At 37.6% G+C, this 27765-nt stretch overlaps 1 protein-coding gene and 1 long non-coding RNA gene across 9 annotated transcripts in view; one reads left to right on the top strand and one right to left on the bottom strand.

The window, feature by feature from the left end:
- Positions 1 to 27765, top strand: part of PALLD (palladin, cytoskeletal associated protein) — a 186092-nt gene that overhangs the window by 152390 nt on the left and 5937 nt on the right. For 5 of the 8 annotated variants that reach the window (XM_085577987.1, XM_085577990.1, XM_085577989.1 and 2 more), the window contains 7 exons: positions 9041 to 9176; positions 11554 to 11655; positions 12195 to 12245; positions 13636 to 13857; positions 18653 to 18802; positions 22505 to 22599; positions 27598 to 27723. In XM_085577987.1, the coding sequence (XP_085434113.1) occupies positions 9041 to 9176; positions 11554 to 11655; positions 12195 to 12245; positions 13636 to 13857; positions 18653 to 18802; positions 22505 to 22599; positions 27598 to 27723 (882 nt within the window). Of the gene's footprint in view, positions 1 to 9040; positions 9177 to 11553; positions 11656 to 12194; positions 12246 to 13635; positions 13858 to 18652; positions 18803 to 22504; positions 22600 to 27597; positions 27731 to 27765 lie in introns of all 8 variants that reach the window. The other 3 variants (XM_021555592.3, XM_085577988.1, XM_085577991.1) reach the window with 3 other exon arrangements.
- The window catches only part of LOC110484732 (uncharacterized), a 33610-nt gene that overhangs the window by 4905 nt on the left and 940 nt on the right, over positions 1 to 27765 (bottom strand). Inside the window, exon 2 of the long non-coding RNA XR_014954787.1 lies at positions 10507 to 27692. This is a non-coding gene — a long non-coding RNA (uncharacterized LOC110484732). The remainder of the gene's footprint in view (positions 1 to 10506; positions 27693 to 27765) is intronic.

Here is a 27765-nt window from a genome sequence, read left to right as displayed (position 1 = left end):
ATTTTGGACACTACAATACAAAAAAGACATTAAGCCATTAGAGTCAAGAGGAGGACAATGAATATGGTGAAGGGCCTTGAGGGGAAGCCATATGAGAAGCAGCTGAGGTCACTTGGTCTGTTCAGCCTGGAGAAAAGGAGGCTGAGAGACCTCACTGCATCTGCAGCTTCCTTGTGAGGGGAAGAGGAGGGGCAGGCACTGATCTCTCCTCTGTGGTGACCAGGGACAGGACCTGGGAATGGTCTGATGCTGTGTCAGGGCAGGCTTCGGTTGGATACTGGGATAAGGGTCTACACCCAAAGGGTGGTTGGGCACTGAAACTGCTCCCCAGAGATGTGGTCACAGCACCAAGCCTGGCAGGGTTCAAAGAGTGTGCGGAAAATGCCCTCAAGCACGCAGTTTAAATCTTGGGGTGGCCTGTGTGGGGCCAGAAGTTAGATTCAGTTTTTCTTGCCGATCCCTTCCAACTCAGAATATTCTGTGATTCTGTAAAATCATTTCTAATCCTCTCTTCAATTCCTGTATTCTGTGGGCCCATGAACAGTAAATACCACAGTGCTGTTTCAACATTTTCCTTGTTTTTGAGCCCTGAGATTCTGTAGAAGTGACTACATCAGCTAAACCAGTTTGAACCAATGAATTCTCTTTCCAGTTAAATTTGGAAAATTTGGAAAAATTACAGTGGGAATTGTTAATTTGTTTGGAATGGAGTTTTTTGTGGTTTGGTTGTTTTGGAATTTTTTTTAATAGCATGTGGTCTTACAGTCTTGCATGTATTATGGGAATACCTACTTGTGAATTTACTGTATTTTATTTGGACATCTGAAACAACAAAAGGAAGCTTTGTGTCATTTTGTGTCATTAATTCCTACTAATGATTTTTTAAATATTTTTAAGCATTTATTTGTAACAACATGGTGAGTGTTTCCCTTGAAAAAATTATATCTCAATTTTCCAGTAAGCTCTAGACACTTTGTAGTGACTCGCATTTTCAAGCTGTGGTGGTGTTGATTGAACAAGCTTTGGCAATAACCTCTTTTTATTAATGGAGTAGATTTGGTAGACTTTGTGTCTTGCTAGAGCATTGTGTTATTAAGCAGAAGAGAAGTGCTGGTGGAACTGCATAGCTAATTAAGTACTTAAGGGAATTATGAGCACTTGTCAGTAATTTCTGAGGTAAAACTTGGCTGGAGTAAGTTTGTTGAATAGTTTTATGAAAAATCTCAGTTCTTTCCTTCTTTACCTAAATAAAACTCCAGGGTGGGTGGATCTGTTGTATTCAGATTAGCTTTTGTTTACAAAACACTTTCAGGGAAGAGAGTTGATGTGACAGAAACATATGATTGAGGGGGGTTAATTCACAGTTAAGTTTGTTGAAGCTAGTAACTGATTTTCACTGTTGCTAGAAAAAACTCAACAAGTTACTTGTGAAGGAACAGAAATAAGTATGCCTAAAATTTATATCTAAGCACATACATTATATGTTAGATGACCACTTGTGAAAGCACAAATAATCCCATGAGAAGGATTTGTTGACTATTTATTTAGTGAATATTTGCTTTTAAAAAGCGTAAAACCTGCCACTAAAGGGTGTGGCTTTATCCAACCTCTTTCTAAGTAAAAATATATATATATATATATTGTTAGCTATACATATATTGTTTTGAAGGCAACTTTAAAAATTAATGATTTTCCTAAAAGCAGACCTTTCCTTAAAGTAGATATCTTCAGTAATACTACCTTAGTTAAAAACAGGAAAAAATATGACTGTACAGAATTAGTGAAAGAACATGAATATTGATTTACTGCTTTCTGGAAAAGGATGGAAAATGGAAAAGAGAGCATTACTTGAATGCAAGACTGTCCAAACTACCTTGTAGAAGGTAATTAAATACTGCTTTTATCATTCTACACAAAATATAACTGCTGTCTCAGTGAGCTTTAGAACCTTAAATCCAAATGCTAAAGGAGTGGGAATCATGAGAAAAGCAATATCAGGGATCGCACCTTTTCCCCCTTTGAATCAGAGCTGCTGGTCTGCTCTTGCAGCTGTGTACTGTGACTTGTCCATTGCATTCCGTCTCAAATGGAATTGAAACAAATATTGTAGTAATTGTTACGTTCCTTTAGTCAACCAGCAATGACGGAAATTACAATTTCGCCAGACCACTCTGAGGAAAAATACACTTCTCTAGCTTTTGATCTTACAGCCTTCAACACTCTCCCAACTTTCATCGTAGAGTAAACAGCATTGCTGTCCTATATAGATGAGACTTGTACTTTTCCTGTTTCTGCAAGTTATGCTTGTCACAATTTTTTAAAAATTGAGGTTATCTACAGTATGATAGATGTGAAAATCGTGATTTGTAGGAGGAAGTACCTTGATTAAGAACTCCAGCATCAAACTGAGACGACAGGTCAGGTGTTTCCATGCTTCTGATAGAGAAGCTCTCTTTGCTGCCTATTCAGTCATACCTGGAAGTATTCCCAGATAACATATTGGGAAAACATATCTAAAGACAAGTATTGCTGTAACTGGAAAAATTCAAGAAAATATGAGGGTTTGCATTCATTCACAACCTCCAATTTTGTTAAGCTATTAACAAAATTGCCCATTAAACCATTTTTGTTTACATTTTCTTGAATTTTTTTTTTTTCCATAGCTGGGATACTAGGATACTACTGGTGGCTGTAATACCACCACATGGGGGGTTTAGCTGTGATATCAATTCTTGTTGGTTGTGCTAGGAAACGGCTCATTTTGGGGGCTTTGTTTTTACACCTTTTGATTAGGCATATGCATGTGATTATCATAAAATACATATCATATCCGCTTTTCTGAAATATGATGAATGCATGTTTGTTCCACTTGAACTTAGAAATCCAGGTTGTGCCCCAGATATAATCAATTAAAGCTGTGTAAAAGTAGAGCTCAAGGATGTAACATGGAGACACACAGACATTAGCCGAAATAACAGTATAATTGCATCTGGAAGTATTAATTTTCATGATATTTTTTATCCAGTTCTTTTTCAAAATGGTATTTGCAGACATTTAAGAATATTGAAGATGGTAGTGAACTTGACTAAGAGAATTAGTACATGTATTTCCCTGTTGAAAAGACAAGAGAGGCTGTTCCCAGCATGACTTTGATGCTTGTTTTGGTTTGCAGGTTTTTCTTTTCAGGGGACTTAATTTTATAACTTCCTTATTTTAAACAGATCTGAATGCCACAGAAACATCTGTGAATGTGAAAGCCAAGTACAATGCTTGATAATTACAGAGATCTTAACCAGTAGCACCATATCAACTGGAATTGGTTTATATTTTGAATATAATCCCTTTTCCCAATCCAGTGTAGCTTTTTCTTCATATACTTCTCATAGCTACCTGTTCTTCTAAAGACTTCAGGACTACGAGGATTGTGCCAGCCTTTTCTACACTCAGGAGCAGTCGGTGCTTCAGTTATTTCTTCTTGACCATCAGTTCTAGCATACTGCTGGTAACAATCAGAAATTCAGATTACAAAATAGGCATTTGATTTTTAATTTGATATTGAAATATATGCACATCTTTTGAAAGGCAAATGGTGCTTATGTAGCTACGGTAGCCAGTGCAGCATGAGGCAGAGAGATAGCTTGCTCAGGAGGGGAAGGAACTGAACAGGGGAATAAAAAAGTAATAGTTTTTCTTTTTTATGAGTAGAAATGCATTTTGAAACATAAACTTCAGAGAAAAAAAAAATTGGTAGTAGTCATATACTTTGTAGGTGAGTTGTACTATTTGTTATCTAAACATTAAGAGGGATCAAACATGTTCAAAAATCTGCATCATTCATGTCAGTCTTGACCCTATCCAATGCTGAGACATGATTTATTTTTTTCAATTACAGTTTCAGAACATTGGGTGGTAGAAATAATTGAACTTTTGTTACATTTGTTCCATTTTCTGGAAGTCATCCTTAGTCAGGTCTGTTCCTCAGGCATCCCTTAATTCAGATGCCTGTAACATCACATTGGTCTCCACAGTATGTATGACAAGATCAGACTAAACCAATTTCATTATGCAGCTGCAAAGTTTGTGACCTGTTACAGTGCTTGTAGTAACTTTGCTTTTACAGTAAGTGAAAAATGTGTGAAGTGAGCAGGAATTAGCTGTATTTTTGGAAGGCTTTAGTTTTAAAGGAAAAAAAAAATCAAGTTACTGTTCATTACCTCAGTACCAGAGAATTAATTTGGATTTCTGTGAAACTAAGCCATATTGGCTGCAAACAGGAATTTGTTCTTGGAAGGACAACAACAGCCAGCCTGTTGCCCTTGTTTACACTGTAAAAGGTACCTAGGAAAAGAGGGAATTTCATCCAGCATGCACTCCGTGTAATTAAAACATAAAGTACTGCTGGTTTGGCCTTCTTTCTAAACAAATGTCAGGGCAAATATTCAAAACTAAGGAGAGCCAAGCCGAGGCTGCAAAATCTTTGCTGTCAAAAATCTCTGTGCGAATTAAGATGATGGTTTTGGCGATTTCATTGCACCCTTTCTGACCAAAAGAATTCAGACATTTATGCTTTTTTCTACGCCTGGATTCAGGCCCCCACTGACTTAGGTGATATGTATTTCAGAGGTGCTTAAAATCCATATGAGTTGCAGACTACTTCTCAAGGCTGTTCTTTTCTCTGCACATTTTTGTTGATGGTTGTGTGCTTGAGACTGATGCTTGTCAGTAGCCTGAAATATGCTGTCTCTTGCTAGCATAATACAGTAAATCTGAAATTTGCCTTGGGCAAAGAATGAACATATGAATACATAAATGAATTGGCAGATTTTTTTGTTTGATATTATTCCTGTGAGAAGACAGAAAGCTCATGCGTCACTGAGGACACAAATCTTTGGAGCTAAATGCATCCAGATAAGGGCATGTAAGGATGGTGGAAAATATTTGCAAAAGCAGCTGAAGAAAGTTTGCTGCCAGGCTGTCTTGCCATGTAAACCATTACTCAGGCTGAAAGGATCTGTGCTTTGGAAGATAGATTTACTGAAGTCCTCTTATCTGTTATTATTGCTTTGTAGACATTTTGAAATTAATCCAAAGAATGTATGTCTTAAGAGTTAACTTGTTGTGGGGTATGTATGTATGCATATATATACACACACACACACACACACACACACATGTATCTATTTGGACAGTTTTTAATGTGTGTATGATGTATTTAGAGAAAGAGATTCTGAAGAGGGGGTGGAAACAGAGCATCTGCAGGAAGAGCTGTGTTTCCTTATGCACTGCTTTGAGTTTTTTGTCCCAATTTAAAATAGTACAGAAAGAGGAAGAGAGAAGCTCTCCAAAGGTATTTGAACAAATTTTGACCAGTGCTCACTTTTATTGTTAAATTTTTGAACCAACTACTTCCTTGTTTAAATACTTAATAAAGGGAAGATAATCTACTTTTCAGGCAAGTTGCCTTGACTAGGTCTCGGGTGACATTTCCACACAGACTTTGCAGAGCTTGGGATCATCTCACACAAAACCAGAGATCTGGAAGGTTGTACAGGACTCTGCCTGTCCTCTTAAAAGTTACCCTGGATCCCCAGGCCATTGCTATCATATTTGCATACCTTGTTCTTAAATAAAATTCCTATGTAGCTTCACTACATAACTTGCTCAAGGGTTTAAATGTCACTGTCGTAGGGTAGAGGAAGGAGAGTTCTACATTGTTGGTGTCTAAGCTAGGCCTGTTTTTCTTCAAGTTATTGTGACTTATCCTCAATGGACATGAAGAATGATTAAATACCAGCTATTTTCTGTTGTCAGCTGTTGTCTGATTTCTGACATTTCATTTGATTTGCCTGTCTATCTTCAATCTCCTAATTTCCTGACTAAATAAACAAGAATTTTTTGCCTCTCTGTGTGTGACACACTTTGTCACAAAAGCTATGCTTTAAAACCATGTGGTAGTTTTCTTGTTCTAAAACTTTTCAGCTTGCTGTGTTTTTCTTGAAGTGCAGTGGTAAAATTGGATTCCGTGTCTAATAGCAAGGAATAAAGGAAAAGAGCTCAGTTTCATGTCTTATGCTGACATGTCCTGGAATTATATTTCTTGTCCTTTTGAAATACTAGTGTTATTTTCCAAGTTATAATCTCATAGATTCTCCAGAGATGCTTAACATGTTAATTCTAGCATTGCTGTCATGCTTTGAACATTTTCCTGAGTTTCATCATTAGAATACCTCTAGACAAATCATGAAGATTATTGTGAGAGTTGTTACCTGCAAATGAATTGCAGCCTCTGAAAATTGTGTCATCAGCCAATTAGAGAAGTGTGTTTCTTGATTTCACTTTTTCAATTAAAGCCAAAATCCTAAGTGCTCTACTTAGTATACAGAGCTCTTTGAAATGCTTCATTGGACTATATTATTTCAGTTTGATAGAAAAGGAGATCACTGGTTATCTCTGAACAGCCTTTTCTGACTGAATAGCTTTATGCAGCCATATCATAGAAATTTCAGCCAGACTCTACTTCCCTGATTTACTAGGGAACTTACTGCAGCTCCTGGCAGCTAACTCAGAAGCCATAAACTGAAGTATATTAAAGCTACTTCTTGTTGTCTATCTGCATACTGTGCAGCCTGACAGAGAAATAAACATGAGGTTTGACATGGTTCAATTTTAATTTTCTTATTATCCTACATTGTTTAGAAATAGACTGTGATATTGTTTTTCTGTGTTTAGTATGGATATTGAACTTATTAACTTTTAATTCTCTGGGTACTCATTTCCCTGTGAAAAATGCATGTGTTTGCTTAGGGGTTTTTGTTTTCAGAGATAATCAGTAGTGCTTTAGAAAATCCTTTACCTGAAATCCACTCCCAAGCACATAGTTCATTATTTTCATACACTGTTGTGACTTACTTGAGTGAACTGTACATTTCACCTTTACAGCTTATTGAGTCCCAACCATCAGCAGGCCTTTTTCTGGTAAAACTCTGTTTTACTTGAAGTTGGATGATTTTTGGGTTGGGTTTGTTTTGTTTTGTTTGAGTGTTGTTGTTGTTTGTTCAGGGCTTTTTAATTTTTGGGGGAGGAGGTGGTCTAAAACATGACAAAACTTGGTTTCATGGCAGTGCTGGTCTAGGTGATTAAGGACTGGGAGGTGAAGGGAAAGATTAAGAGAAGAAACAGATGGCACCTGCCCAGCAGCCTTCCAGCAGGTGCTGAGCCTTCCTGAGGGATACTTCCTTCTCATCCACTCTTCCCACCTTCTCCTGTCCATTTTCCTTCCATGTCTTCCTTTTTCTGGTGTTATCAAGGCATCTCTTTCTTGAAGAGACCTTATCCCTGCCTCTTAACATTCTCTTCTCTTCCTGTAGATGGGACAGTTTTCCTGTCTCTTCCCCAAAACAAAGTGGAGGAGACTTGCCTTTTATTTGTGATTGAAAAAGAGCCCCAGCTGAAAGCTGAGGGAATTGTTTTACTTGGTAGTAAAATAATATATTAATATTTCTAGGGCAAGGGATATAGTTCTGTTTCTGTAAAATTAGGCAAATGTCTGCTCTTCTGCTGTGATTTAATGTAAAAATGCAGTCCTTTTTACAAGAACTTCGCTGTTTTCACATTTTGCATTTAGTTACAGCAATGGAATATGAAATGATTTAGTTAGGAATATTTCCAACTATTGTCTTCTGCATCTATTCACTTAATTCCTTTGTGGCTTTTGACAGTATATGTGTATTTTTTTCATTTTTTCTAGTGCTAGATATTACCATTGAAAGCTCTTGCTGAAGAATGAAGTTTCTCTAACCAAAGAAAAATAGAATTAAATAATAGCCAAGAAAATTTGTTATCTCTGTATGATTTTTCTTTCAAATTTTTGCACTCAAATTATTAAGTTTAGTATTAGAAATAAATTTGCCAATTACATGCTAGTCTGATTTTTTTTTTCCTATATCTGTCATCTGAGTTTGTCTATTTATATGATTCAATTCCATGTATTCCATGTCATTCCCATGTAATGGGGCTGAGCCCGATTTACTCATTGAAGGTACAAAAACCCTATAAACTAATGTTGAACCAGTTATCAGTGTTTTAAACAATCCTGTGTGACTTCACTGGAGAAACAGTATGCTACAAGTTTCAAATAGGACAGCAATGCTGATTTCTTCACAACTATGTTAAGAACAGCGGATCTCCAGTAGAAACCACCCATGTTGGACATTTCCAGTAACAAAACCATCATAATGTTACTGAAAAATGTTAAATATTAGTGCAGTCTGGAAAAATAAAATTTCCTGTACTGCTTAAGAAAATGGGAGTGAAAATTGCTGAAAGTACAATCCTATCCTGGAGGCTAGTAAGAGGAATAAATCAGCCCTGTGAATGTGAACTGCTAAATGGTTGCTATTCCACTGGGAAATCTTGCAGCTGAGAACTGCTTCACAAGGATGATTGTTCTTTTTGTCAGTGTAACCCAGACTGTGAATGGCCCTTCTTGAGCAAAAACATTTATATGTTATCTTATGGGTATGTGTTCACAGAGATATGAAGAATAAACATGCAGTTATGCAGTTATTGCAAAGTTGCTACAAGGAATTAGTTAATAAATAACATTAGAAATTAATAATTAACTGCCTTGTCTTACATCTTCCTGATCTTTATTCAACTGGTACTTCATAGGAACCTAGTTTATCTTCCATCCCCATCCCCACTTATCTAGCCATGCTTTCTCTTTCATGTTTCCTCTCATTTTGCTTTATTGCTGCTGCTTGTCTGTGAGTGTATGGTGTTTACAGCCATTGCCAAGCAATCCTGAGGGCTGTTTTAACTAAAGCACAAATAAAGGATAGTTTCATGTTTGTCTTTCAACTAACCATTGAATTAGTAGTGTTAGTTAGTAGGGACACTATAGAAAGAAAGATGTCAGACCTCTAGTTTCAAAGACACAATGTTGTTTTCTTCATTAATAGCAGTGATTCCAGGTATATTCCTAAATACAATTGTCTTCAGGAAAGCCCATGATTTTTTTTTTTTTTGTACTTTTTTGCAGGGGATTTCCCAAGAAAACGGGCAGAACTGCTAGGATAGCATCAGATGAAGAGATTCAAGGGTCAAAAGATGCTGTAATTCAGGATTTGGAGAGAAAACTTCGCTTCAAAGAAGACCTTTTGAATAACGGGCAACCGGTATAAAAGCGTAAAATCCTCTGGGGAATGGGACTGAGTGAGAGTGGGCACCATTGGTAGTTTCTGAGGCATGCTGCATGTAAAATAATGGTTGTAGATTGCTTTTTATGCATTTATAATTTTAAACTGAATTTTCAAAGCTGTATTTCCAAAATGAATGATAGCATACATTTTGTTCTATCATTCCTTCTCCTGTTTCACAATTTTACTTGGACTTAACAAAGCAATGGAGGTCACAAAAATGGTGAATTTTCATAAGAAGCCTGCACAGTCTGTACCTCACAACTTTTTGAGCCTCAAGGGCCATTTGCTTTTGACTGTTCATTACTGAGTGGATGAACATGCACAGCTCTTTTTCAGTCCAGGCTCATTCTACCTTGTGCCCAGCCACTGGACAAGGGGGGAAGCAGTAGGTGGTAACTGGACATCAGAGGAGGTACAAGGCAGTTCATGATGAAAAACAACCCAATTGGAATCAGGCATCATTAGATTCTGCAGCTGGGGGGCTTCTTTTGACCGATAGAATTTTGACCAGTAGAATAGAAATAACCCATAGTACTAACTTACAGACTCAAGAGTTAATGACCTGCCTGAAGAGTCAAGAAATGAGGTAAAATGAGCATATCAAGCAATGGAAATGCACAGCCACAAAGATGTCTGTTCCTTTTTATGCACTTAAGATACACATGAAAGATAAAATACCAAATTCTTCCTTCTCAGTGTTGATGAGAAGCAACTTTCCTAAGAATTTTCTACAGTTAATAAGACACTATTTTTGAAGCAGGAATTTCTTTTAAGGGGACAGTGATTTTTAAAATGTAAACTGTCACCCCTCTTTTGTCAATAAAATGTTTTTTAAAAAATCTGAATATCTTGAGGTGCCTTTCGGTCACTTTGAAAGGAAGTGGAATTTTATGTTTCTCAAGACAATTTTACTAAGTTTGCTACTAGGTCTGAGCTGTGGTGGTGTAGTTCAAGAAAGACCATTGAGTCAGACTGTCTATCAACATTGCTCGATTTTGGTTCTTATAAAGTCAATGGAGTGAAATAGGGAGAATGTTCAGAGTGTCTGCTGCTTCTGTTACCTTTCCCATTGACTGCACAGCAGTTGGCAGTTTTCTGTAGCAGTTAAGCAAAATCACTGTCATAGTGATTAGTTCCTGTTTTTTCCAAGGAAGTGGGCTGAGAATGACTGTCAATGCCTATTTTGGAAAGTGAGGGAGTTGTTTGGCCTGGGCAAATGAATGGAATGTCCTGAGAATGCCCACATGGCCCAAGGTAAAAAAAAAAAAAAAAAAAAAAAAAAAAAATACACAACAACAAACATTACCGTGATCAGATGATGTGGGAGCTTGAACTAAGTAAACTCTGTTTTGGTGCTTCCCTTGAGGCTTTTGCCTTGCAGATTCCTGTCTTGGGTAAATTCTGTATGTGTAATCACGGCAATGGACACTTGGAGTGACTGCAGAAGAAACAAAAGAGAAGAAAAGTTCATTATTTTCTTAGATGCTTGTAACCGAGACAACACTGCTACCTAGTTGTCATGAGTTTCAGCCTGCTGGTTTAGCTGCAATATAACATTAAGATAAAAATAAATTACATTAGGTTTTTTTAAAAGGAAAGCGTGCAGTAGGTGTAATGTTTACAATTTCCATTCTTCATTTGTTTTTCATTTTTCTCTTTAAATGAGGTGTTTCACCATGAAATGGGTTTCTCTTCCACAAACTTGCATTTTTTTTTTGCAATGCTGATGTGTAAGAAAGTGTCTGAAATGCATTTGTAAATGCAGGAAGAAAACTGATAATGGAATAATTGATTTATGCATTAAGATTGTCCTTTAACTTGTTTTCTCTTCTTAGTGTAAATTGTCTTTTGTAAGCTGTCTCCTGAATTTCTGAAAGAGTAAAAAAAAAATAGAAATTTTAAAATCTTGAAGAATAGATTTTTATATATTTTGGACAAAATATTCAAGGAGAGTAGAATCTCCTTATCATTTTTAGCAGTGTTTTCTGCCTAGTGGTTCTAATGTAAAAATGAGCAAAATGACTTGGATAAAGATTTGGGATGATTTGCTATGCCCTCTTCTGATGGCCATGATTTAAGCAGTTCCTATTGCTCATTCCTACCCAAGTTCCTGGCACGAGGATAGAAACAAATGGCAGAGTCAGTGCAAGGGTTGCTTAAGCCAGAAGAGCCACTTGTAATACTAAAAAAATGCATTACAAACTGTGATAGAAAATTTCTGTTAGAAACATTGCTGCTCTCTTTTGTCAACATTACTTTAAGCATTGCTAACTGTATACTGCTCTGCAGTTGGAGAAATAATACTTTTCTTTCTTTTGCCTGCTCCCTCATCTCCTTTTTATTTTTTGTTCAGAGATTAACATATGAGGAAAAAATGGCTCGTCGATTGCTGGGAGCAGACAGCGCTGCAACTGTCTTCAATATACAGGAACCAGAAGAAGATCCTGCTATACAGGTACCACATAACTACAATTTCATAGGAAAAAATGCCTTTCAGTTTTTCTTTTTTACAGACTCTGATTGTCATTAAAGTCCTACATAAGAATAAGGTAGAGTGGTTATTGATTACAGAAGTCATATGTTATCTGTTAGTGAAATAAACTGGAGGATCACATGTCTATTGCTCAGTTTTTCCATAAGGTTGAGACTTCTCGAATGTCTGCTTTCTGCTTTAAACTCTTCTGTTTATCCTATTCTGTCCTGACCCTTAAGTCTCTTAAAGTAGAAATGCATCTACTATCTTGAAAGCATCTTTTCTTTATTTGTGTAATAGACACTTTTTGGGTGCAGACCAAAGCCACAACAGAAAGTCTGCTTGAAAGGCCAGGTACACGTTCTCCACTGTTCAGATGCCAGAGCTGCTATTCAGAAATGTGTAGCATTCATTTGCTTATGGTGCTGCACAAAGTGCATTCTCCTGATAAAAACTGAGGAACTGTCATGGATATCTCTTGGTCTTCTTTCTGCCTCTTGATCTTTTTTCTACCCTTGCAGGAAGCTCGCTCTGTTGGTGCTTCTCTAGTGAGTCCCATGGATATTCAAAAGGTTATAATTTTCACCTTTTCTATCTTTTTTGTCTGTTTTTTTTGCTTTCCTCTTTTCCTTCCACTGCTCTTGGTTAATAACAAGAGGTCACCTATCATTAATAACTGTGGAGAATTGGGCTGCACTCCATTTATGAGGATGTTCAAGTTGTTCTAGAAGCCTGTGTGAGTGTAGACAGTTTAACAGCAATCATTGTGTGCTCCACTATTTTTGTGCTGTAACAATAACATACACTGATATGATACTAACTGTGTCATGTACTTCATGTTTTACTTTTATGTTACACTTCAGGAAACAAAGAAATTTTAAAACTATCTGCTGTTTACAAGGTATTCCTCTGCTCTTCCATTTTTTTGCAATTATCGAGGGTTATGATTAATTCTGTAACCAATGGCAGAAACATGTCATTCTCAGAGCAGAGGCAGCAACGGAGGATGGGGATGTGAAAGGATACTTAGCATGAAATGCATGTTCTGTCTTAAATACAGCAAGGGTCAGAGACAATGGCCAAAGGTAATTTGAAAGAGTGTCTGAATTTCTTCTGACTGAGAAGAGCATTGACTAATTTTTTTTTCCTGCTTCTGAGCCATTTTGCAGTCTGACATCATCACTGTTATCAGTAAGATTCCAAGTAGGAATTCTGGAAAGTAACAGTTCAAGAAAGCAAATCACAGTGTATATCAGTAAATCATAACAAATTCAAACAAGTCAGAGTGTTTTACACTTGATGAACCTTTCTGCTCTTCTTGCTATATCTTCAATACAGTTATGGTAAATATTGTTTCTAAGGGAGGATCCCACACAAAGGGCATCATAGCAACAGGAGTAATGGGAAACAACTATAATGGACTGCCACTGTTGCAATTTTCTCTTATTTTTGTCCTCATTTTTACAGGCAACTGTAAACAAAATAATTTTATCCTTCTGGTTCAGCCTCTGGTAGAGTTCTATGCAAATAGCAGATGGGAACCATATGGTCTTCTAGCCATCTGGAAACAAAACCCACCCTAAATCTGTCTGTACCCTCAAGGAAATATTAATGTGTTCCTTTTGTCTTTATGAACTGCCTCAGAATACTTTTATTCTTATAGGATTTTTTTTTTAATGGAAAGAAAGCAACCAATGAGTTTCTTTCCCCTTATAAATTAGGCCTTAAGACAACATGAAATACAGTTTTTGCCTCATACCAGATGTTTTGATTGTTTCATAGGGAAGCTATTGGAGACATGGATTATAGTGTTTTTCTTCAACAAGATACAGTTTCCTTTTATATGTAAAAACTTAATAGCTTGTTAAAGATTGGTAAAATAAAAAAATCCAAACATTAAGAACATATCTTTCTGAGCAATGTGTTGAAGCCGGACACTAATATCTACCTCTTGTTTGACAGGAATATAAAGTCTCCAGCTTTGAGCAAAGGCTGATAAGTGAAATTGAATACAGGCTGGAGAGATCTCCTGTGGAAGAATCAGATGACGAAGTGCAACATGGAGATGAACCTATTGATAACAGTATGTCACCATATTTTGAGATAAAGCTGAAACACTACAAAATCTTTGAGGGAATGCCAGTCACATTTACATGCAAAGTGGCAGGAAATCCAAAGCCAAAGGTAAGAAAAGACAGTAAATATTTCTAGAATTTGTCTGAAGAGTTCTATGTTGGTACTTTACCATCAGGCTCTGGACTCTATGGGCTGTATTTTACAGGAACAGGAGATTTTCACACTTGACAAGAAAGATGCCTATCTGGCATAAACTGTCAAATCTCTTTTGGCATAACTGGAGTTATTTGGTCAAAATCTAGTAAAAAATGCTACCATGAGGCTTCTGCTCTCAGTTACTCCCTCCTGAGAGTTCTACTCAATTATTTTACCTGGAAGGAAAGCTTGTCATTTTCAGAATTACCTTCAGGGAACATTTGTGGCACAGAATGCAGTGTAATATTAGAAAGCCCCACATGAGCTGGCATAGGAGTCCCAAAAGCCACCTCATCTTGCTAGCATGGGTAATTAGTTCAGGCATGGTAACATGCTAATGCAAAAATACGTGGGTTTTAGTTCAGAAGCCAGCATGGTATCTCTCATTCTTCAGCATCTACACACACTAAAAAGACTGGATTTTACTGGAATGTAGAAGAAGGCGTAATAAAATACTGTAAGCTCCCATATATCCCAACAGCAAGATGAGACATGATGGTGAGGTTTTAATGATGAACTTCTGAGGGAGGGTTGGGCTTGGGAAGCATTTCCTTGTAGCAAATGTTAAAGTACCAGCTGCATGATGTCAGTAGTCTGGAAGAATGCCCTCCTTGGATAGGTTGCATACAACAGTTTCAAAAATTGCTTGGCAATCAAGTGACTGATTATGCAGCAGGCAAAAGGCAGCAGCTTCTTCAACTCCCCTGCCAAAGCCAGTGTCTTCCCTGTGAAGTTCTCACAGCTCTCACAGTGACCTCTCATGGACAGCGGCTCTTATCTTCTTAGACAAGAGCTGTGATGCCCTATCTGATATATAAGACCTTCATGGAAGCACTCACAACCAAATCTCTCATCTAGTGTAAGTTTTATGGGTACTTAGGATTTCAAACAGAGAGAAATGCAAGTGACTTTATATGCCCTTATGAGGTAGCAGAGGAAGAACAACAGAGAGCTAGGGCTACATCTATATCAGCAAGAAGTGAAGAGCAGAGGAAGAAAATCTCTAGAATGAGGTATCCATCCCTACACAGAAGGTTTTACTCCAGGCTAGCTCTAATCTCGTCCCACAGACTGAGGCAGATGAGTTCTTGGAGCACATTTTCTGGCTTAGTTTCATCTGAAAGGAATCCAGTTCTGTGCTTCAAGAGCACATCATGATGTGAACCATTGCAAAGTAAGTGGGGTTGATCAGTATACTTATATCAAAAAAGCACTCCTGCTTCAAACTGAAGACACACACACTGAGAAGATAAACCCAATCTGACTGAAACCAAATTTTCATGTCTAAGATTACTTCTGAGATGACCATAGGTCTGTTGTGCTGAACAAGGGTGGAATGCAAATGGATCTGTTGCTGACAGAAGTGCAGTGTGTGCAGAGATACTCTTTCTGCCTGAGGCTTATGACTAAGTTGCTAGATGACCTATTATGAGTCAGCCTTAGTCAACTTCACCATTCCCTAATTTCCACAGTTTCCAATTAAGGTGTAGTTTCTCTGTCTGATTTAAGGCGGATGAAAGGGGATGTCTTTCCCTCACTGGGGCGATAAGGATTGCACAGCCAAGAAACCACATTCCTAGCACTTCCCCTAAAGCATGCCCTTACAGAGGAGCATCCCATGTGAATGCCCTGTGAGTCACAGAGATGTTCTGTTTTGCTGCAGTGTCAAAGCCTGCACATTAAGAAGTGATTTGCTCTTGCACCTGGAACTCCTCCTCTTTGTTCCATTCACTCGCAGATGCTTTGTGTAATTTGTTAAATTGCTTGGGATGGAACCAATCTCAGTCCTGTTGTATGGCTACTTGTTAGCCAGGCTTCACAAATGTCCAAGGCAGTGTCTCCCCCACATCTGCCAGAACATTCCAAGACAGCAGTTTTGAAAAGCTCAGTGGCTGAGGGCTGCCCTTCTGCTGTCATTTGCTGAAGCTGGAAGTGTGTTGCTTGTGAATACTTTTTTTGCTCTGGCAAATGAAAAGCTGGAAATAATTTACTAACTTGAAGCTCCTCCCTTCATAGTATTCTGTCAGGTCTGCCAAGGAATGGCTTTGGGAAGGACTGTAGTGTTTGTAAAATCTGGCATTCATTACAAGGGATTTTTCTAAGCGGAGTTATTGGCTTGATTATTTTTTCCCCTGAACATGCCATGTAAATTGAATACTGATGTGCAAATTCTGTCTTCATATATATGACTTTTTAAATCTGAGCCTACTCTTTGGTGTAATGTAAAACAATTTTCTTATTGAAATGAGAAACCTATGGTGCTACAGGAGAGACTATCAAATACTTCTTTTTAAGGGATTATTTCTCCTCAGAATTAAGATGACGCCATACAAGAGGTTGATTGAGACACAAATGTTACATAAATCTCATACTGCTCCCTCTTCACATTGTTGAATATAATGTTTGGTGATTAAAAATTCTTGTGCTGCTCAAGATCAAGCCCCACTTTGTACTGTGCATACCATTGTATTCCTATTCATTACACACCGGTTTCTGAAAATCTGGTGCAAAGAAAAGCAATGCAGATGCAGTGTTCAGTGCTTACGTAGTTTAATGGTACATTTATTGAAAGTTATCCTAGAAAGAAAATATTTCACTGCAAGGGCCATTGTCTCCTGCAGTGGTACTGTTTTACTTATTAACTCTATGTAAGATAAAGGTTATATTAAGAATTTATTGCTCATATGGGATGCTAATGCTTTTAAACTGAGTCGATATAAGTTTTGGACAACATATACATGATATTTGGCTAGCTGGTTCAGTTAATATTTGTGTGTATTTCCATGCATGTCTCTTGATATTTCTGATAAGTGTACTGTTATTAAATAAGTGTACTGTTACTGCTTAATGCAGTAGATTTCCAAGCAACATTATGACACATGTAAAGCATGCAAGTTAAAACTCATTTTTTGCAGCAATGTTGTTTTAACACCCATTAGCATGTGTGTATAAGTGATCAAATATCTCTTACATCTCCAGTAAGTGCTCTGTCAGCGAACAAGAAGATGACTAAATCTTTTGTTCAGGCCACAGAGTCTCTGCAATGCTGCTGACAGACAAAATGGAAAACAAGTATAACCAGCTATTGAGGAAATGAAGTCATTTCAACTTATGCATAATGCTTGTTAATGTAAAAATCACACACAATAATAAATTTTTAAGGAAAATTTTCACTGATTTTCACCAAAAAAAACTCAATTGTTTTTGCAAATTTCAAAAGTATACCTTTAACTTTGCCCCAAGTGAGTGAATTTCAAGCTTTGAAATGTTGGCACATATGAAGAACCCAGCAGATTAAGCTGTATCAGGAATGGAATTGCACATTGCTCTGTCACTTCATTTTTTACTAGAAAGCCAGCACCCTTTCCTCACTCTTAAGATCTAAATTCCCATTTCAAGAATGAGGCGGAGAAAAATGTTTATTTTCCTCATGCTAAATAGTCCCAGTAGGACCAGGACAAATACAGTTGTACTTTGAATGAGTCGGCCTCCTAAAAATGGTGTAGGTATCTGCACAAGCATCTCAAATGCTGAACACAATTGATGTTGTGTGTAGGACACATTTCAGAAACAACAAGTAAATAATATTCTACTTAAATATGGGTTTGGGCAGCTCAGTACAGCATTCCTAGTATAACATTTTTCAGATAGTCCTTTGTGTGTGCTCATGTATACACAACATTTACTTTTCATTCCAACAGATAACAGTTTGGGATTTTACTTTATTATTATAATATTAAAAAAAAAAAAACAAACCCTGAAAGCTCGGTTAATTTTTTTCCCTTCAAGTTTGAGGCACTAAAAGTACTTTTTTTTTGGTGTGTAATTCATGGATTACTGTAAGATATTATCCTGCATACATCATTTTTTTTGGCTTACTGAAAGTGTATCTTGGGTCAGCCAGAGAATAAAATTATGTATCAAAAGTACTGGAAAAGCCCTCTGTTTGATAGCCAAAGTAACTGTTCTGTGCAGCTTGGAGCTGTGCTGGTGTTGGCATGCAGTTATTAACGGATATCGATGCGCTGCTTTGCTTTCAAGTATTTCCTATTACTTTGCAAAGCTGTCCACTTGCATAGCTGGCCTGTCACACCGGGGTGACATTGTTAGGTTCGAGTATGTCATTACACTGAGCTGGCCCCTCCACACACTGAGCTGCACACTGCCAGCGGGAGCAGCTCTATCCCCTCTGGCATTTTGGTCCAGTCCAGTCAGCGTAATGGATGAGACAAAACGGATGTTTCAACAGTGAGATCATTGCTTCTATTTTATTCATCACTGAATTAATTAAGCCTATCATTATCTTGGGTTTTTTATTTATGTTTTTATTTTCTGAAAAGATAGTAAAAGCATTCTCAAAGTTTTTCTGCGACTTCTTCAGATTTAAGCAAAATAAATGTAAAATTAGTAATCTCTGAAATCAGTAATCTCTTCTTTGTAATGACGTTTAGTTTCAGTTCCTGAAATGCTCAGCCCTCATGCACCTGTGTTTTGTTGGAAATCGTTTTTCTTTGGACCACTGATAAGCTTGTAACTGTTAGTGAAAGTGACTCATAGAATGAGGAGTTGATCAAAGTAGTTTTCTTTTACTACTTACCAGAGAGTTTTTCAGCCGTTAATTTTGTTAGTGCTATTAAATCAGAAATTATGGCAATGAGCACCCACCTCTTACCAGCTGTGCTTTGTTTTTTATTTTTTTTTCTTGCAGATCTATTGGTTTAAAGATGGGAAGCAAATTTCTAAACGAAGTGATCACTACCGAATTCAAAGAGAACCTGATGGAACTTGCTCACTGCATACTGCAGCCTCCACCCTGGATGATGATGGGAATTACACTATTATGGCTGCTAACCCACAGGTAAATGAAGGTTTGGCTCCAGAACAAACATCCTTCTGGACATAAATCTTCAGAAAACTATCTCATCTCTCATATGCATGATTTAATTAAATGATGAAGTCACCATAAAGTATGCAAGTTAGATTTTTGTTTTCATCTTGCATCAGTAGGGTGGGACCTTTCTATCTCCAAGAGATTAGCAATTCAACAGTAGTTTTTTTTCCTATGGTTTGAGGTTTCAGGGGGAGGGGTATAATTTTTTAATTACTCTTACACTAGTTGTTTCAGCTGATATTTCAGTATTCTAACTAAGCACAGATAGCAGATAAAGGGAGAAAAAAAATCCAGTTTACCAGCAGAAGTAACCCAGTCCAGAGATTTAATTTTCTTTTGTTCACCCTACTCACTGACTGAGGACAATTTTTTTTAAATGAGTGGGAGTATATCACACCTCAACATGCTTACATTAGGCAGACTGCAAGTTTCTAAGGCAAAAAAAAATCTAGCACTATTATGTAGCAGTCCTGTGTTGATCTTAAACAGTGCTTTTCTGAAATACAAGAGTGTTACTGGTTTAACAATGCCATTTTTTATTTGCAGATTTAATACAAGAGTTGAGGTACACAGCAGAAACCCACTAGTTCATTCGACATAGCCAAACTTACAGGTCACTCATCCTATGGAAACAGCTTTTTCAATCCACTTTTCCTACACCACAGCAAATTGAGGGGAAAGAGTTATACATGAGAAAGCAAAGCAGTAACATAACTTTTGGGATGTAATGAATTATTTTATTCTGTAGTGCCAAATATCTTGCCAAGACTAGGCCTGCAAGCAGAATCACACTGTAGAATAACAAACTGTATCACTGAGACAGAGTTTAATCTAAGCAGGAATGTTGTGCTCTGTTATGCATGTTGCTAGGTTACTCAGCATGACACTGCCATTTTTGTCTCACTCTTCAGCTTGCCAGTCCTGCTCATACTGCAGAGGGCTTGTGAATATAAAGGGCTGTATACACAGGCAATGCACAGAGAGCAGCTTTTGGTAGATTCTATGAACTCCAGTGCTTAAATAGTTGGTTTAATTATTATTTCTACATGTATAAGTAAAAGAAATATTAATGAAATAGCATAAGGCCATGGAATTGTTCAAGCTGGGAGCTTTTACACATAGATGACATTGTTGCAAAACTTGGTACCATTTAAACAGTAAAATTTCACAACAGGTTTAAAAATATATGCATGCTCAAGGTAAGAAATGTTCCTGTTCATCTTCCTTTAAGTGTTGTCTCAGTGCATGCACAGAGTTTCACTGCGTAGTGTTACTGTGTGATCCAAAGTCTTAGAGAACTTGGTGAACAAATTGCCTTTGTGTTTGGGCACTGTACTCTGTCCCTGAATATTTACAGCCTACTTTGGAGCATTTGTTGTTCTGGATAATACTCATTTAATGACATAACAGTGACCCAGGTTACCAGTTCTGGTCATTGATGGCACTGTTTTGTTGGTGGGTTTTTGGATGCACTAAAATGAGCTGGATTGGTGTGGTTCCCAGCTTGGAGCTTGAAAAAGCAGCTTTGTTAAATGATAAAATACTTGTGCTTATGCCTTTTTCCCCTCTTTGGAGAAGAACCAGAAGCATCCTCCTTTCTAGTGTAATTCCCAAGCAAACATACTTATCTCTTCCACTATTTGCTTGCTTTTACTATGCATTTAACAGTACAATGGAGGCAAAGAAGGGCTGTGAGTTAATGTACTAGCCTTTCACACTCAAAAGATCTGGATTCCAATTCTTTTATGTCATCTTGAGAGGAATACTTTTGGCAAAGTCTTCTCAATTCTAATGGAAAATTGTCCACGTCTCAAAGCTCTCACAAACTTAAGCAAATTTGGCAACCTTTTCTTAAGAATGCGAAGTACGTAAATATAAGGGAGCTCACATCAGAACTCTGATGGACTGGTAGATATTTGCTAGGCTTTTGCTGTGTTTGGTCACTGCTATTGGAATCACCAAACTCTAAAGCAAAAGATGTGTTCTCAGCTGATAGAAATTGGTTTTATTAAAGCAAAGGATTCAGTTCATTAAAGCTCTGCCAGTCCATGCCATCTCATGACCTGGGCTAACATGTGTGTAAAATGCCTTGTTGGTAGACCCTGGAGATTGTCCATGGTAGTTAACACAGCAGACCCTATTGCCCACGGCGTAAAGTGCAGTGAACTGGAATTAAAGTTCTGACACACCACTGGGGTTTGCTGTAAAATTTGCCTTAGAAGTTAATCCAGAGCAAATGGACCCTGGGCCTAGGCAAACACAAAACCTTGCCTGATTTAGGCCTTTAGTTATTATTCCCTCTGCTTCTGTGCATTACACACCCACAGTCCTCAGGCTGGAGTCCCTTAGTTTCTAGAACATCATCTCATGAATTACTTCCCACTCATTGCTTCCATCCTCTTCATCCTGTGACTTTTCCAAAATCTTCAGCTTCCTGCTTAATCTTCCCTATCCAAATTCCTTACTGCCCTTTGTGCTTCTCTTTGTGACACCAATCATGTACTGAGATATGCAGAAATGATCCCAAACTATGTGTATTCATCACCTGCCAGAAAAATATTAATATGTAGTGGTACCCAAAATACAAATTCATTTGTTCCAGATGTCTTCAATGGTCTTGTAACATAATGGGGGAAAAAAGCTTTTACGTAAAGAATTGCTGTGGGTCTTGCACAATGCCTTATTTTAATGCAGGGATTTTACTTGTTGACTAAATGGGTCATGGGAATAGAAGTGGGACACAGACTTCATTTCTAAGTGAACACAAAAATTGTTGCTATTTTAACAATTTTTTTTCTGTTTGCTGCTTGGGAGCATGGTGAAATTGTTTTTTGATGGGCTTTGACAGTTCTTAAAGAACTGTTATTTGCAGCCCTGCAAGTACTGTGATAAAATTATTTGTCACTTTTATGCTGGGAGACCTGAGTGTGGAGCTCACAGCTTAAAGCTGAAATACACTGCAAAGCTGATGTGGATGCTGCTTCACTGCTACCAGCCTAGTTATTTATTAGGACCACTAGATGCTTTTACCCCTTACAGGGCAGTCCAATCCCAAATCTGTTAGGAACAGTACTTGTGGTGGAGAACCTGTTTTCTAAAACACCAAGTAAAAGAGAAAAGGGGGCCAAATACACCAAAGCCATGTTTTATTTAACATTCATTGAAAATAACCTGAATTATCACCACTGTCCAGCAGCACAGCTGTGCCTTTCAGTGCAATTCCTCAAACCAGATTCAGTCTGCAGAGAGGACTTGTTAGGTTTCTGTCACATTCTTTTTGCTTTCACATTATGAGAGTTTTTTTGAGTTTTGGGCCCACCAGATCAGGTAGATCACTTTGGAGGCAGCAACTCTGTTGTTAACTGCCAGCACTCGCCATGGGCCATCTTCAGAACCTTGAACTTGTCATTCTGCCCACTTGCCACACACAGAGGAAACCTCCTGCCCACATCAATAACAGTCAATAAGAACTTGGAACTTGATTGCCAGTGGTATGAACAGTCTTGTAAAAAAAAAAAAAATAACGTATTATAGTCACAGTCATTCCAGTCTGTTCTGTGTTAAGATTGGAAAGCTGATGAAATGGGTAGGAAAAAAAACACAGATCAGATTGAACATTTATTATAACACATTTTAAGTCTTTTAATATTCCTTCTCTCATCCTAACAGGGCAGAGTAAGTTGCACGGGCAGGCTGATGGTTCAAGCTGTAAATCAAAGAGGCCGCAGTCCTTGGTCACCTTCAGGTCAGCCTCACATAAGAAGGTATTTGATGCTTTTTTTTTTCTTTTTCTTTTAATAATATGGATTTTGCAAAATAACTATGGTAAGGCAAAGCATGTGAGGTAAGCAAATAAGCTAAAAGCATAGCATTCAGGAAGAAATGTGACTTCTGCTGTATGAAAATTGCTGCAGAACTTGCACACTCAGAAGTATAAGCAATCTCTGAAATGACATGACTTTTAAATATCTTTAAATTTCCCTGCCTCCTCCTCCTTTTTCTGTGGTGTTCACTAGTTACTCTGTATCTCAAATTACACTATCAGCTGTTGGGAAGGCTCTTGTCACTTAGGCGTTTTAAAAATATTTCATGTGATTAGGATTCTGCCAGGAACCGTCATCTTCTGCAGCTTCGAGTAAGTGTTCATTTAATTGCATGCCAAAGAGGTTTATCAGATTTACATTAGAAATATTTTAGAATTTCAGTGTTTAATATTTCAGTTTAGGTTCTTATAAGGAATTATGAGTCAGAAATAAAGTATTAAACTTATCTTTGGTGAGTTTACAATTATTCCCATACGAAGCTTTGCGTTATGTTTTTGGACCATAGAAGGGAATTTTCCCTTCAAGTATTTTTTTTTTCTTTGCCCAAAGCATTTATGAGGCTGCTTAGTTCTGCTTAGACAGCTTTAGATAATACAAAAAAAGTTGATTTTGGTTACCAGAACTGTTTCAAGGCAGTGTGAGAGCTCTGGTTTCTGGATTCTGCTGTAATAAGACGTGTTTTGCTTAATGCTTCCAACAGCCATAGAATCTCAATATTGCCCAACTAATATGCAGAGTTTACTAATATACAGAGGACATGCAATTACACAATCAGTGTACAACCAGGGAAGGATTTCTGTAACAGTTAGTACTGGTACTAGTATATAATGTAGAAGTACTGCATGTAAAACAGGCTTTCTTCCCCCCTTTGGTAGCTATGAAGTATTAGGAAGTGAGGCTGGTTGGTTAAAAGATCTTGCCAGTCTTATTCCTGCACTGAACAAACTGCAACCCTGAAAGCATTTCCCAGCATTTCTCTGGGATGGCCAGCAACTCCATCTGCAGTGTGTCACCTTGTGTTAAGCCCAAAGCTCAGAGTGCCTCTGGAGGGGAATATCCTGCCAGGCTGCACTGTGAGAACCACTTGGTATAGCCTTTCCAGTCACTAATGTACTTAGCACCTTCAGGTAATGGGTAAAAATGGAAAGTCCACGTTAACCTCTGAAGGCAAAAAAATCAGGCTTCAGCTGAAAAAGTCAGTGCACACGGGGTAACAAAGGAGAAAGACCTTTAAAAGCAAAGACAATGGGAAGGTAGGTAGGGGTGAAAGCATCAAGCAGCTGCCATTCCTGCAGCTTCCTAAAGGACAAAATATGTGTGTCTCTTTTTTGTGAGGGACAGAACCCTCAGATAATAATGGAGGAAGCTCTTTCCAATCTCTCCAAATGCATTCAAAGTCCAAGACCACTTCTGGCTGGTATTTTATTTCCTAACGGAGACAGGCACTCAAACAGCCACTACTGCTTTGGATTGGGTCTCCAGTAGTAATGAATTAGAAATAAGGGATTTCTGTACAGCAGTTTAATTAAAATCAGGGCAATTATTGGGGATTCTTATTTCCTGTAAAATAACCGTGTGAAGGGCTTATCCCATTATCATTGCTTTGGAAAAGCAGTTTCTGTAAGCATTCAGCACAGAATCTCTGTTTAGGGACAGTTCTCACTACGCCCACCGAAGGGTTCACCCGAGACTGATGAAATGGGAGCACATAAAACCTTCCTATAACAGACTCCTGCCATTGGCTTTTCTAATGTAGTATCCCAAATTACTTTTCCCCCATATACTGTGGTATTTGTCATGTCTATTGCCATTGACCTTTGGTAAGTAATACTCCTATGGCACTACAATATTATTTCTAAAAGATTTTCTGCTTGAGAGTAACCAATCCATTTTTTTTTTTTTATTACAAGCGTAATTATGAGCTTAATGAACTTTATTACTTGTTACACCGTTGACAGGCTTTTTCTTGAGATATATTTAATCTCTTACGGAATGTGTTTTGGCAGAACTCTGGGGTTTTATTTCTTTTTTATTTCTTTCTCTTAATGTATTTTTCTGAAATTTGCCTAGCTGACAACAATCTCTTTCTTAGTATCACTTGATTTGGGTAGCCACTTTTGAATTTTTGTATGTGCACAAAGCTTGGACTCAACCCCTTAAATGACAAGGTGCTAAATAAACATTGTGTCACCTAAGCATGGCAGCCAGAGTCCAAAATAAATAATAAAATATATGAGATTCAAAGAAGATTTAGAAACTAAACATTCCTATCACCCTGCTCTCAATTAGGGGATTAATTTGAACTTAATCTCCTTTATTCCAAATTAGTGATCATTACCATATGGTCAGTCATAAAGTCTTCATCTTCTTACTCACTGAAATTCCCAGTGCATTGTACTGTACCAACCCGTGGAGTCTCCCCTGGACACATTTAGTACATGATGTCAGTTCTTCTGAAACTAATCTCCGCAATGTGATGGCTGCATTGCAACTCCAAAGAGCCCACATTGAATCCAAGTTATTCCAATCTTTTGCAATTTGTCCTTCTTAGACATCTGAAGCTACTAGGCTCTACTCATTTCATTATTTGTTTAAAACCATAACATGTTTTAGAATTGAAATGACCCTAGTTTCACCTCTCAAGGCAAAGGCTTAAAAAAAGAGTCTATGATTTTAGGGTAAACTTACAAAGAGGTAGAAAAGGAACATCTGTGTTCACAAATTCTTCTTTGCTTTCCATTTTATTTAACATAAATTCTCCCCACACACACCTCCCAGTTTTGGCCAGTGCTGCCCTTTCCTGCAGCTGCAGCAGTGAGATGCTGGCTTTCACACATCTGTGGTGCCAGTTCACCAGTTTGGCTCAGCTTCGCAAAACTGTACAAAGCATCAGTTACTTGTACTCTGTTGGCACCTTAATAACAGCGTGCTTATCAGTAATGAGGAGGCAGATTTTGCTCAAGTTGCTTGCACTGTACAGCACTCACTTGACTAGATACCTTAATTTCTAGTTGGTCTTGCCAAACTCATCACCAAACAATATCAGTACACTTCTTCTTTTTTGCTCTCCATCTTCCATCCCATCTACCTGCATGAGGCATCTATGTCTCTAAAACTTATCAGGAGCTCACCAATTAAAGCCTAGAGTTGCTTATGAGCTACCATGTTTGACTTACTGAAGTAGCTTTAGACATGTTCAATGGCAAAAACTATGAGGTGCTCCAGACATGGATTTAGGCACCTGAAGAGTTATGTGAGCTCTTAGTGTGTGCAGAGATGTCACTTTGTGTTCCCATTTCAGTATCCAGTCCTACGTTATTAAGCAGTATTGACTGGATAGCTACACAAGCCCCCCCAGCCCCTCCATTTGCCTTTATATCTCCATAGCTGTCAGATAACTGTGATGATCATTAAAAACTGTGATGATCATTGAGCTATTAATAAGAAAATACCATAGCACAGGTGATGCCTGGCCAATCCAAACACAGCAATAGCAGAGAAAAGGGCAACAACAGAGCAGGGCAAAATAAATCAAATTCTAGCAACTCTAATTAACTGCAGCCTCAGTGAAGCAGAGCATGCAGCTGGAGTCTTCCTCCTCCATGCAGTAGAACAGCATCTTGTTTTGCAAGTGTAAGCATTGAGGGGTTTAGGCTCTTTTTTATTGAGATTATTTTGACTTGGAGAAATTACCTTGGGCAGTAGAAAATGCATATGGGCACCTGAACTGCAGCATGGACAATGCAAACAGCAGCCAAAACAGAAACACTGGCAAAAGTTAACAGGATGTAGGATTCAAATAAGAGAATTTTACTGTAATGTGTCATTGATAAAAGAGGTCTTTGGAGGACATTTGAGTAGCTCCTCTTCTTTACACAGGATATTGCTGTAGGCAGCAGCTGGCTCCAGAATGGAGCCCACTGGACCTGATCAGGCAAGGACAAAAATGGACATAAAATTTTGTTTCAAGATTCTTTGATTACTAAATCACACAAATTGAATAATCTAATTTCAATAGAAACAAAAATCTAGTTAAATGAGAAATCACTTAAAAAAAAGATTTGATGGATTAAATTAAAAGAGAAGACTAGCCAATGCTGGAAATTGATTAAATGGTATAATGGAAGCTTAAGGTGATTGATACTGTGTATGGGGACAGGAGTTATTTTTCTTTCCTTTTTATTATTTATCAAACTGTTTATCATACCTTTATGTTAAAAAAAAAAAAACCAACAAAAAACTAGCAACCAAAGTTATTCGCCCTATTTCTCACAATTGAAATTCTCATTGTTTCAATTCCACAGTTTGGTGGCGTTGAAATTATTCAAGAGTATCTCATACAAAAAAAACTTTTTAAATGAGGAATAAATATATCCATAGCAATTAAATACACAGAATTTTCTGTACAGTCTTCACTAGTGCAAAACAAGAGAAGATATGTCTGATGTGAAAGGTCTCTTGTCAATTGACATGAGTTAGCTTTTAGCTGCTGTTATTTGCTGAAAGGGAACCCTGATTAATGAACAGCCCATGTACCTTCTGGTGTAATCAGCAACAGTGAGTGGATTAAATACACAGGACAGTAGAAATGGGGAACTGAAGTTACATGCCAAGGCTTGGCAACTTGTTTTATTTGTATTTCAGTGATTTAAAGACTAAACAAAAATATGTCATTCATAAAATTAATATTACAAGCCATCATTCTGTAGCAATATTATAGGTCACAGTTTATCACAAGATGGGAATTAAATGAAAGTAATTAAATAACTGCAGTGTCATAATTAACACAGTCTGGCCAAATGCTACTAGTGCATGTGTGTAAATATGGGGTGATTATGATAATGATTTAAAATTCAAACCAGTCTTATATCACATGATTATGGTTCTGACTTAGCAGAGAAAAAAAAATAATTTACCTTTATTTCATGTTATTTTAAGACCACGATCTCGATCAAGGGACAGTGGTGATGAAAATGAACCAATTCAGGAACGATTCTTCCGGCCTCATTTTCTGCAGGCTCCAGGAGACCTGACTGTTCAAGAAGGAAAACTATGTAGGATGGACTGCAAGGCAAGTGTCATGCAAAGGGTAGCAGGAGCCTTTTG

The sequence above is a fragment of the Lonchura striata genome, chromosome 4 (assembly GCF_050655825.1).
Source record: "Lonchura striata isolate lonStrDom1 chromosome 4, ASM5065582v1, whole genome shotgun sequence".
In the NCBI taxonomy this organism is placed as follows: domain Eukaryota; kingdom Metazoa; phylum Chordata; class Aves; order Passeriformes; family Estrildidae; genus Lonchura; species Lonchura striata.
This window is presented reverse-complemented; position numbering and strand designations above follow the sequence as displayed.